The sequence below is a fragment of the Trematomus bernacchii genome, unplaced genomic scaffold, assembly GCF_902827165.1.
Source record: "Trematomus bernacchii unplaced genomic scaffold, fTreBer1.1, whole genome shotgun sequence".
NCBI lineage: Eukaryota > Metazoa > Chordata > Actinopteri > Perciformes > Nototheniidae > Trematomus > Trematomus bernacchii.
The window spans coordinates 3,606,116-3,627,143 of NW_022987869.1; the positions used below are offsets into that span (position 1 = coordinate 3,606,116).

The 21,028-nt window shown below is 39.8% G+C and overlaps 1 protein-coding gene across 2 annotated transcripts; it reads right to left on the reverse strand.

The window, feature by feature from the left end:
* Positions 1–754: 754 nt before the first annotated feature.
* LOC117469292 (proteasome activator complex subunit 3-like) lies at positions 755–14,216 on the reverse strand. 2 transcript variants are annotated; one of them, XM_034113712.1, is made up of 10 exons: positions 13,772–14,216; positions 12,311–12,343; positions 9,877–9,939; positions 8,421–8,525; positions 5,670–5,721; positions 5,414–5,529; positions 3,329–3,397; positions 2,852–2,974; positions 2,666–2,752; positions 755–2,182 (listed from the first exon to the last, which is right to left on the reverse strand). In XM_034113712.1, the coding sequence occupies exons 1-10, from the start codon at positions 13,811–13,813 to the stop codon at positions 2,102–2,104; spliced, it is 771 nt and encodes a 256-aa protein (XP_033969603.1). In that variant the 5' UTR covers positions 13,814–14,216; the 3' UTR covers positions 755–2,101. The 2 variants fall into 2 exon arrangements, with proteins under 2 accessions (XP_033969603.1, XP_033969602.1); XM_034113711.1 differs by having other exon boundaries at positions 5,670–5,724; positions 13,772–14,209.
* Positions 14,217–21,028: the final 6,812 nt, after the last annotated feature.

Genomic DNA, 21,028 nt, shown 5'->3' on the forward strand with positions numbered 1-21,028 from the left:
ATATGTAATATGACCGCAGGCTAACGTTGGCTGTTGCTAACGTTGATATTTGTGACAGCAGTGGAAGGCTAGACACTGGAGACTCCAGAGGCCTGGGGCCTATACTACGAAGCAAGATTTTCATTTAGCAAGCTAACTTCAGGGGTTTCCGGTCCTACGAAGCTGGTTCACTTTTTAGCGGGCTAGATCTCCACGGTAACTTATCCTGGAACCTAGTCTGCTCCGAAGCAGGATAGGTTCCAGGATAAGAGATCAACTCAGTGAAAGCACCGCCTGCTGACCAATCAGAGCTCAGTGTGCGGAGGAAATACAGTTTAAACTGCTGCTGCAGGAAAGATGGCCGGCGGCACTGTGAGTGCAGACGTCGATGTGTCCCATTATCATTCATATCACATCATAATGTATCATATATTTCCTTATCCGAGTCAGCTTCTTGAGCCGTATCTGGCCGTGCAACACTTACAGTGTCACATACTGTATGCAGAAGTATTATCTCCAGATACCACCCCTTTCATGTGAATGCGCAGCTGGCTTGAGCGATCCACTTGATAACCAGCGTCGTAGTACAGCTTAGCGAGAGCGCGTATGTTTTGGATTGGGCCAACCGGCTAACTCAAACATATCCAGGTTATGTTGAACCAGCTTCGTAGTACAGGCCTCTGGTTGTGCATGCTTGTGACTCAGCTTTCACCGAGCGAATGGGACCCTGGGATTTCTACGACAGACAGTAAAAACACCTGAGAGTGGAATCCTGTGAGACTGCAATTATGGTGTATTTTTTTAATAAAATGTTACATGGGATATACATTTAAATTGATTTTGAATTTGTTTCGACCACATTTTCAAGCACGCAGAGAGATTTGTTCCTTTAACACTTTATTTGCATAAAAAGTTGAAATAAAAACATTTGTGCATGCACTTTAAAGGCGATCCTGGACGTGACTTTGTAATTTCCCATAAGGTCAGTTGCAAAAGTTCATTAAAGCACCGGGCTTCAATATGGCATCACAATGTGAACAAAATACAAAATAACATTATTATAGCAGAATAAATCTGGGGAAAACTGAAGAGTCCAGATTGAAACAGATATGCAGGGCCTTAAAAACTATAACAGCTTCATGGAACCACAGACACTCTTTTTTTTCCCTTTTGGTTTGGCAAGGGTGTCACAGTAAAAGGAGGGCAGGCTAAATGGGGTTTTCTTGACATTTCAGAGTAACAGTATGACGCTAAGATACGACAAGCAGTAGACAAGAAAGAAAGTGGGCAGGGGGAAGAATACAAAATATTCTTCACATCAAGACCAAGGCTCAAAAATGAGAAATGGAGTCATGCCGGATAAACTTTTCAGTCGCACCTCTGCATGTTGTTTGAGAAGGGAGTTCTTGACAGTTTAAGGGCCACCAGGAGAGGACTCGCTGGAGTTGGAGTTTTAAAATTCCAATTTTTTCCAAGTTCCAGACACGGGGTATGAACTAAATAAAAGGAAGGAGCTAAAAAAAACTGTCAAAAACTGACAATAAATCCTGGGAGAGGCACGGCATCCATGAGAGCAAAACTCAACCAGGACCCTGACAGGAAGAGAAGCAGCAGGAGGCTCTGAGCTTCAGTCCCAGAGGAGCAGATGGGAGGGGGGCTTTGTAACTACAGCTTGCAGCCCGGTACTTATGGGAAAAAGTCAGAGGTCACGCTGCAGAGTACTGAGAAGTCAAGACAGCATGTGGGAGAATGCAGGGTCAGGCCAAAAGGAACAGCTGAAATGTATCCGTGTGCGTACATTTCTTTTTCAAATGTATATTAATGGATTACTCTAGCTCACTATGGACCCACACAGCTGGGGTTATACAGAGAGTATAGTATAGTGAGCCCGGCAACAGCAAATATCTGCCCAAGTAGCGTCTGATGTGACACGTCGTGAATTGTCCCGAGGTTGTAAAAACCCAAAAATATCAGATAGTCCACGACAAAAAATAGAATTATTGGTCATGACTGAGCTTATGTCTGTGAGTGTGAGTGTGTGTGTGTGTGTGTGTGTGTATGTGTGAGTGTGTGTGTATGTGAGTGTGTGTGTATGTGTGTGTGTGTGTGTCTGTGTGGGTTGTCAGTAAAGAGCTTCAGCGTTGCTGTTTCTTGGTTTCTTGATCTTCTCAATGTTCTTCAGGATCATATCATGAAGGATGACCTATAAGCAACAAGCAGACATATTAATATGAACATTGTGCTGGTCACATCTGACTCAAACATAAAAGGAGTTTGGGGAAATAAGATTTGGATCTCGTTTTCATTGTTTTGATCTAACCCTAACCCGGAACCTGAAAGTAAGATTAGCCAAGAAAACACTAGAAACTGTTTGTATGAGTGGTGCACTCGTATTAAATTGCCAAGTTTGATTAAAGTTAGAAGAAAACTAAACTATTTGTGTATTAGATTTATATATTCTTTTACTAAATCCTTTAAAGGTTAAACTGGCAAATATTCTGGGTAGACTTCTATATTCAGGTTTCATAACTGTAGAGACAGCAGGTGGTAAAATGCTGACTCGTGTATAGGTTTATGACTTATTCCTGCAAATCTTTATTGAGTATTGTACAGAGGTTGTATGTCTCTTTTGACCCTGTTTTAATGCAGCTTTAAAATGAGTTTAAAATGACAAATCAGCACTCACATATTGGTTCCTGAGCTCTGAGACGATGATTTTCAAACTGATGTACTCCTTCTCATCGATCTCTGATATGGTCCTCCTGTAGTCCTCCTAAAGATTACAGACAGCTTGTTATTAACACAACCAAATGTGCTTTTCAGAGCAGATGTAGACTCTGGCTGCCATATGCTGCACACACAGATTACACACCACGTGAGGGTACTTGACAATTTTGGAGACCAGCTTGGCTCTTGTGATGTAATATCTGGAGATCTGGTCCAGGTAAGATGCTGCCTCTGACTCCACTGTCCTCAGCTCTGCCACCGTCTCCTCCTACACACACACACACACACACACACACACACACACACACACAACATTTGCACACGTGTTACATGACTGCTGATTATAAAATGTAATATAAACCAGCACTTTAACACTATATACAATCCCAGTTGAGTGCTTAACTGAAATAAACAGTAACTGTGGAAGTTAAGGAGCATGTCAGTGCTGCTCCCTAGTGGCAAACATAGGGAGTGCAACACATTCAAATATAGAGCATACTGTATATTCTGTATAGATCTATAGAAGAGTAAATATTAAGGAAATAAAAGATAATGAGAATCAAGTCCTGTACTGCTATCCTTATTTCAGGATCATCTATTTTAACCCAGGATGTGTACGGACCTGTATGGACACTCCAAAGTTGTTTCCATCTTCTATCCTGGGGATGAGCAGCTGGACCCACATCTTCACCTGGCAGAACAGAGAAGACATGAAGGCGTGTTATTATGCATGCTAATGTTTGTTGGCAAAAGAGGTGTATATTCTTTGAATTTAATTTAAATTAATGTAATAATCATTTTATAATAATTCAATTTTTGTAAACTTTTCTGGACTGTGCTAAGGTTAATATTTATTATTGTTTACGACTTAGTTTCATGCCGTAAAGCAGACTCTCGTGCACAGTTTAAAACGACCCTATGCCAGTAAGACAATAGAAGTGTTTTGATGGCCCGCGTCCACATTTGACCGCGTGATAGTACTTGAGTGTAACTTACTTCACCAAGTTTCAAAGTGTCTATAAGTCGGTAGTGGACGCCAAGAGGCATATGGATTTGGAAGCTGTGATTTACATGAATAAACCTTTCAGACTTACCTGTGACTACCTTGGGTCTTCATTAAAGGTATTTTGACGCTTTGGATCATGAGTCACTACAACATTCAAATTGTTCTACTTTTGAGAAACGGCCACTACAAACACTTTCATTTCAAAAGCATAGTGACAGTACTCATAAACTGATTTTACCCAGGAAGTAGCTAAAGGTTTCTGATACATAAACTTAGTTTTATGGTTACTGAGAAACGCAGAGCATTCTTTGTCACACTGACATGTTTCTTCGTCCCATCTACTCTGCATCGCTCAAGCTCACCCTGACAGCTCCTACAGAGGAGGCTGCTCATTCTCAGCTGCACACAGTCACACAGGACAGATGGTGGGCTAATAATGGTGCAGGAATGAGTCCTAAATCAGGAAATTCGTTTTTTAGCACTTCCAGGTTCCCCTTGTCTCAAAGTCAATTGTTTTCCGACTAGTTGTTGGATAGATTCCCGAATTAAAGTCATAAAATAAGTCAGTAAATACCCCACTTGTGAATGTCTGAGGCTTTTACGTGTCTAAATAAGACCACTAAAAGGTCATCATGCTGAACATTAGCTACCTTTAGCTTAGCAGTGGTGACGTCAATGTCTATAGCAATATGTCTGCCGGTTGCATTTACGCTTGAACTATTATCAAAATGTTGTTAATATATGGCAGAGATGGAGTACTCGAGTCCTGGACTCGGACTCTCCAACTGATGGTATCTGTTTATTGATCACCCTTGCTTTTATACAATCATTACCAACGTAAGAGCTTGTGCCCTTATCAGCCAGGTGCTAAAAACCCAATGCAACTATTTAGTATATATTAATTTATTCGTCATCTATCCGTCATTATACATGTGTGTTTACACTGCTCTGTTGTCCATTGACTTCCGGTAAAAGTTCCTTCAAAATAAGAGTCCTGATCTTATTTCTATCAAAATAAAAGTGCAAAACGAAAACTTTACCAAAGGAAAATATTGGCATACAAATATAATCACTTCTCTAAAAAGGTAACTCATTTTAAATATAGTTAGACATATTAAAGGTCATTTACAATAATAATAATATTAGAAATAAGCTTTATATTTGTATAGCACCTTTTATACAAGAATTGTAGCCAAACTGGCTTCACAGCAGTTCAATAGAAATATTAGTATAACATGACAGGATGAAAGCAATGTAGAGGAGCAGCTACATTTCAACACATATATCCACTAAGATGAATACATGAAGACTTGTGACTCGGACTCGACTCGGACACTCCTTGGGTGACTCGGACTTGGACTCCGACTATCCCTAGGTGACTTGGACTCGAAAAGTGGGGACTCGAGTGACTTGGACTCGTGAATTGGTGACTTGACTACAACACTGATATATGGTGATTATCCTTCTTAATGAAATATCTTAGTATAATAAATGATGGTTCGCCTCAGATCTTATTTTCTGCAATAGTCCAGAAGCCAATGGAAATATCCCATTGGCTTTTTGTCAAAAGATGCTAAACACTGGCATAACAAATAATAATCACTGAAACACTATGCGGTTGGCTCATCAGATATGATATAGCATACACATGTCTGCATTTTGAAACACATAAAACGTTATACGTGTGTGTATGAGACTTACTGTGTTACACTTCTCGATCAGCGTGCGGATCTCTGGTTTGACTCGTTCGATCAGGTCCACCAGCTTGGTGTTGCATTTTATTATCCCCTCCGGCATCACAGCTGTTTTGGTTCCGCCTGAAACAGAACCGAGCGTCCACAATTACAAACTGTTCCTCTCACCAAAGAGTTCTGTAGCGGCAGGTTACAGCTCTCACACTCTGCTACGCGATCAACACGAGACGGTCACCGTGATTATTTACCAGGTTTAGTTTTACCTTGCCAGCTCTCATCAGCGAGTCCATCGTCAAGTTTCCTCTTCCTGGTGTTCTGCTGCACAAACAGAAGGGCTCATTTCATTATATTCATGACAGACGGATGTTGGTCTGAATCCCATATTGTCCATTCTCACTCTTTCCTTTCTAACTTCAGCTGTACTGTAATAGAGGCAAAAGAAGCCCGGTAATCTTAACGGTGTGCTCCACTCAAACTGTGCTGCGTATCAAATCAAAGAACTTCCTAGACTGACAGCGGAGAATCTGTGAGGAGAGCTATCCTGCTGCAGTCTGAAGTAACAAGCAGGGAAAGAGATGTAACTCCTTCATTGTTCTCCCTGTTCGTGTGCACCACCTGCATTATGGGGACTGTGTAGTTGGAATCAGGGTATGTGCAGGAATCCTGAAGTCAAATGTAAAACCTTTTAAGACCTTTTTTAAGACCCTTTCCATACATTTAAAGACCTCATCGCCACTTCGAGTTTTAACCTGTTACCTTGGCGACACACTTTATCTCACATTGACTATATACAGTATTGATTGTCCTTCCTCCTTATCTTCCAACCATTTGGACGCAAACTTGCATTTCCCCATAACGATGTTGTTTAACAACCGGCGTAAACGGACCTTCGCGCGCTATCAAGCAGTGAGCGTGCGATGTCCTGTTCAGATGACGTCAAACCCAACGGGATGCCATAAATAAACTACACAGAATCACACTACACACCTACGCAATGATTACATTCAGGCAGACTGTAGAATACAACCTCTTTGGACAATTTATATACTTATTGAAAACAAGCTACAAAATGTAATACCTTGGAAAATGCCGTTTCATACTTTTAATAGCCTTAATTTTCGCTAAATTGATTTATCAACTTTTAATACTTTTTAAGACCCCGCGGACACCCTGGGAATGGAATCTTCATATTTTAACAATGTGATTGCATGATTCCTTCTGATATTATTGCAGATCTGCTGTTAGCTTACAGTTATGAAACAAACTAACTCCGCCAACCGAGACAGTTGTTCAGCTTTATAATCCTGAACGTCACCAAGCGCTCCGATCCCAGCTGTGTGCATCACTTTTTAGTGTCCCCTGGTTTCCGTTGAATTATGAGCTTCTTACAGTGTTTTTTATTAAAGCGTTTTGTTTATTCAGCTGTGCATGTTTCCTCAAGTTGGTGAAGATGTTTCTTCATTTGCATGTGTTTTGGCACATTTGTGTTTTTATATTTGCATTGTTTTTGAAACCACAGCACGTTTCGACTAATGGAAGTGTTTTTGGTCGTTGTAGAGCGTTTGCACCTCTCGATCACTGTACTTAAAGACGTTCAAAGCTCTCTTCAGTTCGATTTATTTGTTTTTAATCCTCATCTCTCAACATCCTGTCACCATATTTTATATGTACAGTAACCATGACTACGGCTGTTGTTCTAATCTACTGTTTATTTGTTTACATCAGACCGTAATGGTGTAAAAGTGTTATCATTCATCATTCATTTTCCTTTTAGCCAAGTGTTTTTTTTAACTGAGCTTTATCACCCGTTACTACATGACTGGTACTTTATCTCATAGCAACTGAACCATCTCCATGACAACTGAGAAACTCCCTCTTCTGCAGAAGGCCAAAGGATGTGGCAGGAAGTTGCTACTTTTGATTAGTTTCCATTTTGTTTTAATTGTGAAAAAGTGGATGTTGACTTGGATCTCCATGTATGTTTTGCATGTGTTCCCATGGTTCCAGAGTGTTTGATAAAAACACAGAGGAAGGCTTTAATCCCTCCAACCAACTTCTATTGTTTTTTTCTTGTTTCTGCTGTACTCTTTTGCGGTCTTATTCTGCGTTCACACCGGACGCGATGCGAATATTCGCTTTGCTCTAATCGCTCTTATCGCTCGAGTTTCACCGCGGCTGTCAGCTGTGTTTACTCGCATCATTCAAACAAGAATCGCTGGCTAGGGGGCTACAACTACAACAAAATGACCATATTTGACCGTGATTTAATTTTAATACACGTTTCAAAGTGATGCCGAAGTAACAACATACTGATACCGGTTAGTAAAAACCATGAATTAATGCTTTGACAAGTCTGCAGACAGACGGCAGGCGAAAAACCTTTTAAAATGCGTGTTTTCTAAATGGAGATCGGGTCGATCAAGCTAAGCTAACATTGTATATGCTCCGACCGTCCACACTCACAACGGCCTACAGACATAAATAAACCAGCGACTGTATTCACCATGACACAGACAGTCTGTGGTTTGTACTTGTTTCACTTTTGTCTAGTTTCTGAACAGATATGAGGAGCTGTGAGCTCTGAGTGCTAACAGCTGATCTTTTGGTTTTGTGGTTCAACGTCAGTGACGGCAGGCTGAGATCCTCACCGCTGATTGGCTACCGCGAGATCGCGTCATGCGACTTTGCCGCTCGAGTTGAAAAAATTGAACTGGAGGGTTTGTCGCGGCCCCCTTCAATCGCCTCAATCGCACCGCAGCATTCGCATCAACCGCTTCATGTGCGCTGTCGGAGCGAATTCGCGTCTGTCCGCGCAATCGTGCCGCCCCCAAAGACCGCATCCGTTGTGAACGCACCATTAGTTGTTATGTCTGTCTTGGAAAGTGTATAATAAAATCAAAACAAATATGTCAGTAAAAAAATACATTTTTTCAAGAGCGTCCCTACATGGTGACTATGCTAACAGTTGAAACTATGAGATTCTGTAGTCACTGTACGATAAAGTGCTGACTCACCGTGTCCATGCCGTCATGGCTGTTGGTGAAGAGGATGGGCTCTGGGACTCTGAACTTGATCTCCGAGTGGATTTCTTTCAGGTCAGTCACGTTGAGAATCGGCTCCTGGAACACCATGGGAAAAGGTCGGAAATCAACTCTTATTCATGGATTACAAAAATTAAACATATACACATACTATTCACTTTTCAAGAAATGAATTGGCATTGTTGCTCTACAGGAGAGGACAGGCAATGAAGGAGACAGAGATGCTTCAAACTATGGACGTTTGAAGATAAAATAAAACCTTTTAATAATTATGATTAACATTCTAGGGCTTGTTATTTACTAAAACAGACCTTGATTTGATATCATTTATGGTTCCTAAGGGGAAATTAATTCCACTCTGCATTTTCTAGTCTAGATCTAGTGTGTTATCTGTAAGTCATTAAGAATAATTTTGGATTCACCTGGGAATTAACATTAGTAAATTAGTCATTTTTTACCAGCAATATTCTGTTGTCATGTTCACATGAACAGTTGCTTTTTTGATTTGATCTCTTTTCATTTTCTTCATATGCAGCACATGATATATGCATTTAGTGAGGTAGTGTTAGGTGCCGCACAAGACATGACCTGACGGGAACGTGCACTGAGTCTGAAGAAATACCACTAGGGGGAACTACTGCCGTGGTACCAGTGTTCTTTGAATCAGGCTCTATGCATTGTCCTGCCAGCTAAGGCCAGATAAACTGGCTCTGACCAATAGAGCGATGCAAGAACTCATTCTAAAACCTGGTAACCAGCCAGCATTTAAGCTCTTCAAAGTTTTGTTGGGTCAAAGTCAAAGGTTTTGGAACATGTTTTTGGCCAATTACCTGAAATAAGGTATGTGGTTAACACAAGCTGAAGATTTGTTTTTGTTCTACAACACAAAATACGTCAGTAAATACCCCACTGGGGAATGTTTCGGAAGCTTTTAAATGTCTTAAAAACAGCAGATGCTATCAAGTGTCCAAATGAGACTACTAATGTCATCCAATCGGACATTAGCCACCTTTAGCTTAGCAGTGGTGATGTGGAGCTGTGGGATAGTCATGTAGTTTGTTTGTTGCCTTGCGTTAGCTTTTTACTTCTGGCTTCAAAAATCTTAAAAGTGCTATTCATTTGTGGAGATGATCCTGCTGAACAAATCGTGCAAGTATGATAAAGGTGTGTTTGCCACAGATCTTTTTTTCTTCTCGATATCCCGATATCCAATGGAAAATCCCATAGCTTTTTGTCAGGGAGCTCTTGATGCTAACCTCCGTGTCGGCCATCACTGCACCTCTTTATTTGCATCACGGCTCAGCTGCTCAACCATGTGTTGCTATTAAAGTGAACTTATCGTTACCATCAGTGACCACAGACACCGAGGACAGTAATGATGCGTGATTCTACACCTTATTCAATTTCAATTTGCGGTCAGGTCTCTCACCCTGAGAAACTGATCCAACTCCAGGAGCTTTTTAGGGAAGAAGCAGGCGACCAGGTGCTCAGCCTACAGAAACAAACAGGAATAAACGTTGATTCATTAGAATAACATCAGGGTTTCCCACACATAGAATATACTTGGGCGGGCCGCCCAGGTATATTAACGGCCGCCCAAGTATATTTCACAACCCATTTAGGTTTTGTTTTTTTCGCGACCACGATGCCATTTGCGATCGATTAACTTGTGGTCAATCATCCCTCGCTCTACGCCTCCTGTACCCAGTCCCGGACTGGCCATCGGGAGGACCGGGGGGTTTCCTGCTGGCCTGAGGATTTTTTTTTTTTTTTTGTATGTATTATGAACGCAACGCTGCGCAAATGTGGGTCTGCCTCACACAGGGTGACTGGCTGTCTACATGATGTGGCCTGCCGACATGGCCACTGTCATACAGATCATAAATCTAAGCCCTTGATTGTGTGTCATTCAAGCTCGGGATAACCTCAGCTCAGGTGAGGTAAAGGACTCTCTGAGTGTTTAGATAGTTAACTTAGTCTAAGTTCTCAGTGGGTCTCAAACGGTTTGGTCACCATTTATGTAAACACATATTTCCATTTGAGGGGGGAGTGATTGGTCAAATATGGATGAATTAAAAAAAGTTAACTAGGTGAAAAAAGGTAAGATACACTTTTAAAACTTGTTGAGAACTAAAACTAGTCTTTGCTGCTGCCTCAAAGAGGAGAAGAGAGGAAGGAGACAGGAGAGGCTGATTCAGGAGCACAGACACACTCACAACTATAAATGAACCAAAAATAAATAAACAAGTTTCAGTGTTTTTTCATATTGGAAATGGTATGTTATTGGTTATGGCCATGATTTTATGATTATTGAAATGTATACAGTTTTGTTTCATATAGGTTTCCTGTTCCCATAGATCTAGTCTCTTTATTTGCCCCTCAAAATGCACCAGATTGATGCATTTAACTCCAAAATAAAATTAAAAAATCTTACCGGGGAGCATGACCCCGGACCCCCCTAGAGGATTTGAGGTCCACCCCCACTTAAGATCACATGGATAGGTTCCTAAATACATTTACAATTTGTTTTAAATAGTAACCCATGTCCATATGTTTATTTGTGGGTAGTAGATTTAGGCCCCGGCTCCACGAGGACGGAAACTGGTTGAATCCGCATATTTCTCATGCGTATAGCCCTCTAAGCTCCACGACGCCGTAAGGGAAACGTAGAAACAGACCCCGCAAACGACAACGGGTCCAAAGGTGGATAGATCTGGGAACTGAGCGCTCTGGGGGGTCCAACGGGGCCGTGGAGTCGCCTATACGGTCATTCGTTTTCATAGCCCCGCCTCTCCCCCGCGGGGTTGCTATCGTGCTCCAGTCGCTACTGACCATGCTACAGTTCTTTGTGCAACATCTACAGGAGCTCCTCCTTGAATTCAGATTATTTATCTTTATCTCGATATGGACATAAACGCAAGTGAAGTCTAATCTGACAGGACGGAGACACGCAGCTCCTGCCGCTGTGATGCAGCGGGAGCAAAACACACACTTCAAGTCAGATCATCACCCTTAGCTATTTTAATTACCTCTCAAACTCCCTAAACTAGTTATACATATGTTCATTTTTACTGTCGGGTCACTCATTACAGGATCAGCTGCTGCATGAGACAGACACTGACGCTGTCAGAAGAGAGGAAAAAGAGATGTATTTGATGATTATATATCATTATATCGTCGTTATTCATTTGTTTTAAAGCTCAATAAATAACAATGAAGACCTTTGACCGGCACTTTTATAATTTTGTCCGGAAGATTTAAACTTTAACACATGCTGACCGGCGAAAAACTCTGCCCGGTTCTGTCGGCCCCCACCGCGGAGAATACACAGAAGTGCAGCCATGACAACCATTCTTCTTCGCTGCTTTTGTGGAGGAAGTTGCTGCTTTTGTGGAGGAAGTTACAGCGCCACGTACAGGTTCGGCATATGTACTGCAGCTTTTCCAGCGTTTGGATGTAAACGGAGCCGTCTCGTGGAGCTTGACACAATCCGGTGTATATTGCGTGGGGACGGAAGGTTTTTTGCGGTTGCATTTGCGTTACTCCGATGCGTTTTGCCGTATTTGTCCTCGTGGAGCCGGGGCCTTAAACTATAGGGCTATCACTATGGGCCTGCCTGTACCTGTTCGCTCTGCCATGGCGTGAAGGGTCTGCTAACAAGCGACCAACTGAAAGGTTAATGTTAATGTTGTTGCACGTCCCCCCCCCAAGTATATTTCAGATCTGTGGGAAACACTGAACATACTTTTTCCAAAGATTGTTACAATGAAGCATAAAGTGAACCAGAAAGCAGACATACAATGAAAGACAGATAAGAGTGACCAGAGGACCAAATACTCAGGTGTGTGATGTCAGACACTTACCTCACTGCTGATCTGAGTCCTGAACGTCTCCACCTGCCAACACATTGGAGGCCAATTAGAACAATCAATCAGAATCTAAATACTTGATTTATCCAAGGACAAACTGGGCTATGTGACAGTTGCTCCACCTTTGTTAAATAAACCATAAATAAAAAATGTTTTTAAATAATACAAATATTTACATCAACATAAGAAGCTAAAGTAAAAAGTCCATTAAGATAAAATACAAATAATTAGAATAAATGTTTTAAAGAAACATAAGAAGTAAGAGTAAAATGTCCAATAATAGATAAAATAAAATGCATATATTTATAAACACAAGAAATTAAAGTGAGAATACGCAATAAAAAGACAAAAGATATTTGATAGACCTGATACGTTAGAGCAAAAATGTCCAATAAACGATCAAATACAATTTAAATAAATATGTTTATAGCAAACATTACATTTAATTTTTATAAACCTCAAAAGTTATACTAAAATAAAACAAAGATAATATAACATAATATATACTACATATATTTCTATATAAACATAAGAAGTTAAAAAGGGAGAATGTGCAATAAAAATATGAAATAAAATAAAGATATTGATGTAAACATAAGAAGTTAGAATAACATTTCATATAAATAGATCAAATACAATATGTATATAAACAAAAGAAGTTAAATTAAAAGTGTGCACATTGCACTACATTATTTAACATGTACATTAATACAATATGTACTGTGATGTATAAGTATTAATACAACACTAATGCGGAGTTGCACAGTTTAATAGATGTTGATGCTGATGGTGAAGATAGTCCTCCATGCATTTGATATGAAATAATGCAGTACGGTACTATCAATATAAATATTTTGTATTCGAAAAATGTCTTAATATTAACAAACTACAACTATGAAATGCTCCCACAGTTAGATTGTTAAATATAAGCAATTAAAAGCAGGAATAATGTAATATTCTATCATAATATAATACTTTCAAAAGAGCCATGGTCCATAATGGGTGCTTTTGATACTTTAAGTACATTTAGCTGACAATACTTCCATATTTCTACTCAATTCAGGCCCATCAGTTGTCATGAAGTGTTTTCAGACCAAAGTATTCTACTTTTACTTAAATAAAGGATCCAAGTACTTCTTCCACCACTGCCGTTAGTGTTCTACCATCGTTGTTGTTGGGACACATGGACATTATACAATATGTTACACACTAAAGGTAAACATTATAATTTAATAAAAAGCTATCTAATATAATATTAGTAATGTTTACTTCCGCCGAGAAGCAAACGAAGTAAAGAAAAACGTGTTAATGCTTCAGTGAGCAGAGCAAAGGACTACTGTTGCAAAACTTCATGATATTACAGGGAGCCGCTAAGAAGCACATTATTGACCGGCTTAGAGCCTCTACGGTGATACAAACACATGTGGAATGTTCTCGGTGGATCCACACACTCACTTTGCTCTTCAGCTCGCGGTCGACTTTCAGTAAAGATGACATATTGTTGAATAAAGGTGAAGAAGTGTCCAGGAAAATAACCGTTTACTGCTGCTCCAGATACACCGCATGCACAGCGTCAGGACAATGACGCACTCAGAAAGCGACACGCGAATTCAATGTGCTTGTTTTTCTAATTCCTCAGAGACACTTTTCCGTCAGTGGGATGTAGAGCCGCCCCTCCCAGACGCAGCAGTGAAGGAAATCAAGCGAACCCCTTCTTCTTCTTCTTCTTCTTCTTCTTCTTCTTCTTCTTCTTCTTCTTCTTCTTCTTCTTCTTCTTCTTCTTCTTCTTCTTCTTCACATGACATCTGCAAAACAACTACGACATCTAAACATAAATACACTGACATGTTGAACAAAAGCAAGAATAACATGTTTTCTTTACGAGGAAAATAATATACTTATTGAACATGAACTAGAATTAGTTTTTGTTTTTTAATCACAGAACAATAGAAAAAGTGAAGGGGAGTTATTGATAATTGTGCAGGATAATGGTGATAATACATTCGTATAATACATGAATAAGAAATGTAATAAGAAAATCTTCTTCTTCTTCTTTTTGTTCTTCTTCAATTTTAAACTTGGACATGTAGGCTACAAAACAACATCACGGTCAGATATTTCACAATAATAATAATAATAATAATAATAAACTAATAGGAACTGGTGCAACGTTTTAGGTGCATTGCTGCAACCTACAATGCTGCAGGGGAATCCGTGTATCTACCGTCCATTTGTTTTTCTTTATTAAACAAGTAAACGGAGAGGCCTTTTTGCTTTTTACCTCACTAAAGGCCCAATCCCAAACCACGCCCTACACCCTACCCCTACACACTACCCCTCCGTTTGCGCGTTCGCGCGGAGGGTCCGCCACATTAATAGTTAGTGCTGTTCCAAACCAACGAGTGTGGAGCGGTGTGGAGGGGGAGTGGGTTATCAAGCCCTCAAACAGCGAGTCTGCATCGGTGCTGAGTGCTGACTTGAGACCATGGATGTATAATAAGAACTGGATACAGCGTGGGAGGCGGGGCCTCATTCATTCCTGAGCTGCTTCGCATGAAGACAAAATGGCCCAACTTTTGAGAGAGCGAAACGTCACAGATTACCCGTCATGCCTGAGAAGTACGTATGTGCGCTCATAGAGCATGCGCAACTTTAACCATGCCCCCCCAAAAGCAATATGGTCTAGCTGCGGCCGCGGCAAGTACACGACACTACACGACACGCCCCCTACACGACACGCCCACCTGACACGACACTACGGTGGCTGAGAGACATTAGTGATCTCCAGTGTGCTGGGCAGTGTGGCGGCGGAGGGAGCCGAGGGCACCACCGGAGGAGAGGCGAGCGATGACAGCAGCATCACCGTGGTGCAGCTCCCCGCACAGACTGAGGGGACTTGTTACACGGAGCCCATCACCGGGGAAGCCTGCGGCGGGAGAAGGCGGTCTGCTCGGCCTGCCCTTGGCTCTGGGGTCCCTCCTTAATAAAGTCTCATCATACTTAATCCTAGACAGTAGCACATGGTATATATTGTACGACTTTGTCATTTTTGTAATGTTGATATGTATTCGCTCATAGCCTACTGTGCCTTTCAAGCAGACAATACAAGTGCATTTTGAAATGACAAATAGGTTTATGTTTCAAGTTTATTTGCATTAAAAACGTGTTTTTAAACCCTTCTGTTCAAATTTGATATTTTGTTTCTTAAAAGATTAAATCTTTAAAAACATGCTGTTTGCCATTTTTAAAGTTTGATGGAAGAAATTAAAATATAGGTTACTGACGTGGAGCTTTAGGCCTGCAATGCTTTCAAAAAAAATGTTGGTGTTGTTTCAGTTTTGAGTGAATATGGATGTTAAATTCACAAATGAGTATGAATAATCTTAAACAAGAACAGGATCTTGAGCCATGATGTTTTTAAAGTACAGAAACATTCAGAATGCATGACGATTCCTTCAAAGGTTTTGTAATAGACCCCTAGTACTTTTAATTTATAAAGTAATAATAACACATGTGAATGATTGAGCTCATTAGTGGCCTGACTGGCCCTCCTAATTTGGTCCTTAATGACCCCATGATGTGATTATGTATATCTTAAAACCTTTAACAACTATATTTAGATGTTCACAAATATCTACATTTATGTATAAATACATGTGTAGCAGTTAGACAAACATAATTAATAGATTATCTCATTAATACCTATTTTATATATTAAAAAAAGTTTACTAAAACACCGTTTGTTGACAAAATGATTTGGGTTGAAAGTTATACTGTTGTGTCTCAAACGGATAGACTAGGTTATTAATTTATTTGCCTAATAGTTGCTTAAAATGCTACAATAACATTTGCAATTCATTTTTAATCTGCCATGTACGGTAATGTCTCTCAGCCACCGTAGTGTCGTGTCAGGTGGGCGTGTCGTGTAAGGGGCGTGTCGTGTAGTGTCTTGTACTTGCCGCGGCCGCAGCTGGACCCTTCTCCCCAAAAGGCTCGTTCACATTAAGCACGTCAATTTGCGTACATGTAACAGCACCGCATCAATCAATGGCCCAGAATACTTTATAAACTATGAATCTTGTGGTGCTTGAAAAAATACACACTGGCTAAGCCGGCCAGGATATATATATATGCCTTTTTTGGAGCCCTTTTTTGCAATATTTATTCAAATGTCACTAGTTATTTAAACAAACCACTATCTGAGGATAATACAAACAACCATAAAACGCCCTTTATCTAGAGAGCAATTGAAGCCCATGAAGAATTGATCCTTCCACAAATCTTTTCATCTGCTGTATTAATAAAGTTGCCACGTGTTTTCAAATTCAAGTTAAGGCACTATCTGTGCAGAACTTTAAACATATTCTTCATTTGCAGTATTTTATTTTAAAAGTGTTCAGAAAGAATGTATCAATGATATGCTATATATCTATATATCTATAGATATATATAATATCAATATTGTTATTAACTTCAACCAAAGTCAATTTAAATAGCGGGCAAAAATTGGTTAATTGCCATGGATGTGGTGTTTGATATAGTTTACGTTCAATTTCAACTATTTTAGGCAGAAAAACGTATATAGACAAAACCTTTTTTAATAATTTACTATAATTTAGAAAGGTTTTTGTGAGAAATAATTTCTAAAGTAAACTTTTTTTCCTTTTGTATTCAAATTTGAAATGTTGGCACACAACATTATTAATGTATCAATCAATCAATCAATCAATGTTTATTTATATAGCTCAATATCACAAATGTTACATTTGTCTCAGTGGACTTCACAGTTTGTACAGAATATCAGTATGACAATACGACACCCTCTGTCCTTAGACCCTCACATCGTACAAGGAAAATCTTCCAAAAAAGGAAAAACCCCAGTTTAAAGGGGAAATGGGAGAAACCTCAGGGAGAGCAACAGAGGAGGGATCCCTCTCCCTAATGTATACATTTTTATCAATTTTTTAAAATGATGAATCCATTTATTTTAATGTATTTCATTGAGGCTGGGGAAGATATCCAGCATGTAGTTCAACATGCAAATGTTGTAATACAAGTAAGTATATAAGTATAACATGGAAAAGTAAATAAAATAAGTTTAGTAGGAGGATGTGGATTTACTCTCACCTTGTAATTATACAATCAAACAATTAGCTCTGGCCTTCACTCACAAAAAAACATTTTGTTGAATTGGACACATTTTTCGAAGCTCTATTGACTGACATGCAATGACTGGGACTGATGGAAGAATCGGAGAGGAATGAATATAGGAGCAGAGAAATAATCATATATTAAAAGACAGCAGCATCATAAGAGGCCAACAAGAGTCACAAGGGTTTGTCACTTTGCTGAAGGATAGTTGACCAGCTCCAGGCCAGACTCTAAAGACTTTCTAAGGGGTAAAAAAGCTCCTGCTGGAGTACTGACTGGAAGTATTGCTGATATCATGTCTACCATATCCTCTTAAAATACTCCGTCCAACAATATAAGTCTCATGAAGAAAGGTGTTTTAACGCTTATTCAAAATAGCAAAGAAACATGCATTCTTGTACTCAGGAGGGGACATTGACAGAGGATTACTCAAAAAGTACACAGCTACTACTACAATGTCAGATGACAGTGAGTACCTGGAGGTCACTGAGGAGCGGCTTTCTGATGAGATCATCAACTTGAAGGTGATTATAATGTGAAATAATTTGGAAAATGCACCATGCATGTAATTAAAGTATACTTTATTTGCAGAATTGGCTTACTAATTAATTTCTACAACAGGTAGAGGAAGTAAGGGCACTCTGCAAAAAATGTGGTCTGGACACCAAAGGCTCCAAGACAGATCTTGTCCTCAGACTTAGAGATAAGATGTCAAATAGAGTGACTTATAACAAAGTATTTGAGAAAGTTTGGGGGGCCTCAGGTTAGTGAAATATCATTATAATTATATTCTAAGATGATTACACCTGTTCATATTTCTTGATTTGCATCGTTTTTCACACAGATCATGGAGTTATGTATTTGAACACATTTCATCCCCAAAGATCACTACCATAATGTTACTAACTTATACCTCTGCTTTCAGGTGGCTGGGCTGTGATTACTTGCCCATGTGGGGTTGTCTATTCAGTTACATTTAACCTCAGAGCAGAGAGCCTACGGGATTATGTGGATCTTTTGCTGTTGTGGAAACACTTTCCCAATGTCACTGTGCATGACTATTCAAGGGGAGTGGTGGTGCATGGTAACCGCCGACAGCCAGAGACATTTCATCCTTTTCAAGGACGGTTAATGGAGCCTACTCCGGAGAACATGAAGCAGGCTTCAGAGGGCAAACTTCATGTGAATATGCCATGGTTGAAACACCCCAAAGTTCCAACAGATGAAAATGGCCACCCTCTCACTGGTTCTTCGGAGCATTATGCACTGAGTGATGTATTCCACCAGGGGAACAGCAAAGATGAAAGGGATGTTCTCAGAAGGATAGAGCTTGTGCCAGAGCTGGCGGGGCGCATAAACAGTCAATGTGCGGAACAACTGTTCTCAGGAATGAGGAAAAACAATTACTTTTTGAACATGACAACACCCTCAACACACATATTTCTGCAAAGAAATATACTGCACCACTACAATGTGACAAAAAACAACAAAGCTAAAGAGTAATACAGAAAAATCATCCCAGCAGATATGGAAATACAGCTTGATGTCAATGGGAGGATATCATAGGTGAAGCATTTCTTAGAATCATTATGTTCTTGTTATTTTATGTGGTTATCTGCAGATATCTACTAAAAACTAATATTATTTCATTTCAACAGCTCCTCCTTCACAAGTTGGGATGGCCACTACATGTTCAGAACACCACAGAGATGGCCAGGAGCAACAGGAGTGTAAGTTATCTGCTTGATATTGACAACTTGTTTATTCATACAAGTCATACTGTATAAAGACATACATTTTGTGTTGTTGCCGTATGTTTCTTTAATTTTACAATTTACATTTGCATTCTTGAAACTATTTGTTACACTGTAACAAGACTATATAATTGTTAATGAATTTTTTTAATGTTTGTCTTTCATTCACCAAGGTCTGAACAAGAGAGGTCGCAAGACTGCAAGAGGCGACGGGAGGAAAAGGCAATGCAGGTAGAAGTTGTTGAATCACAAATGATAAAGTCTTGAACCAGTGTGAGTGTTAAACATTTAACCTCTCTATGTCAAATATATTTCAGGATGAAGAGGAAGAAAGAAAAAGAAGCAGGCCATAATTTGAAGGCCGCTGGGAATTGAGATGGGGTCATGAGTGACCGCTGCTGGGGGGGAACTGTTACAATCAGCTGTATTAGGTTCACTAATGCCTCAAAATGTATTAGTTGTCACAATCTGTCTGTGTTTTATTTTGTCCTGTCTAGATCTGTCTTTGGTTTCCTGTTTTAGTTTTGAAAAGTGTTCACCCCCCCCCCCCCCATCTTGTCTGTTGCTTCCTGTCTCTGTGTTCAATAAAATTGAAAGTCCTGAATTCAAAGTGTTTCTTAAGTAAAAGAATAGAAGTATTATCAGCTAAATGTACTCGAAGTATCAAAAGTAGAAGTACAGTATGCGGAATGGCTCTGTTCCCAGTATTACATTACCATTGTACCATTATCGTGTCAATAACAAATACATGGAAGAGCATGTTCATTTGTCAATACGATGGCACTTTTTTTATATATATTTTTAAATACTGGTTAGTATCTATATATTAGGAAATACAGTACTACAGTATATGATTTCATTTATATCACATGTTTTTTATCAGTAAAAAGTGAGTAAATATACAATATTGCCTCTGAAACAGTGGCGGAGCTGGGGGGTGGCCAGCTGAATCCTGGCCACCCTATTGGCCACCCCAAACACCCTGACCACGGGGGCCCAAACAATTTTAGAACATTAAGAAAAAGAAATGTAAGTAACCTTTCATCATTCATCAAGAATTAACATTAATAGAACGTTATATTGATAATGTACTCACTAAACTTACAATACATTTAACTTATTTTCTTCCAAAAGTTAATTATCCAAAGCCTCTAGTTTGTACACCCCCTTCTATTTACATGTAATTGTTTGGTCCCGCCTCCGCAGTGAGAGCATGTGAGGAGCAGGGATGCTAGTACTTACGTGTCGTGTGTGCCATGTCTCAACGACTAACAAAGTCAGGCTTTCAAAAAGAAAAGAAAGGAGAGAAAGAAAAGAGAGAGGGACTAAAGGGCGACAGTATGTCACCCAGTTTTTCAAAAGAAAAGGTGGGTGTGGTCCATGAGTGACACGAAGGGCTCTTTAAGAACTCAGATGCTCGATTCCTTTGCTTTGGTAATAGTCTTTATTTATAAAGATCACAAAGCTTTTCAAAAGTCTTCTAGGATCTACTAGGACATTTCCAAATAATCCTTAGGTTCAACTAGGTATTTACAAAGTCTCTGGTAACAGCATGGATATCATGAAGAGACAAGACGAACCAACACAAGACAAAGGGAGAGAAGGACTATATATACACACACACACACATTAGGTAATGAGGCACAGGTGGACACAATCAGGGGCGGGAACAACAATCAGTCTGACCGGTGACACACAAAGACAGGAAGTGCAGACACCTGGAAAGATAGAGCAGAGTCATGTCACAATAAGACAGATAGACAAACACTAAAACCTTACAGTACCCCCCCTTTTACGGACGACTCCA

Coding starts and splice junctions, on each gene's coding strand:
- LOC117469292 (XM_034113711.1), bottom strand. CDS start 13,813: ATGTCATCTTTACTGAAAGTCGACCGCGAGCTGAAGAGCAAA. Junction 5,725..8,420: donor GCCATGACGGCATGGACACG/GTGAGTCAGCAC, acceptor CTGTTTGTGCAG/CAGAACACCAGGAAGAGGAA. Junction 2,753..2,851: donor TTGTCAAGTACCCTCACGTG/GTGTGTAATCTG, acceptor TGTAATCTTTAG/GAGGACTACAGGAGGACCAT.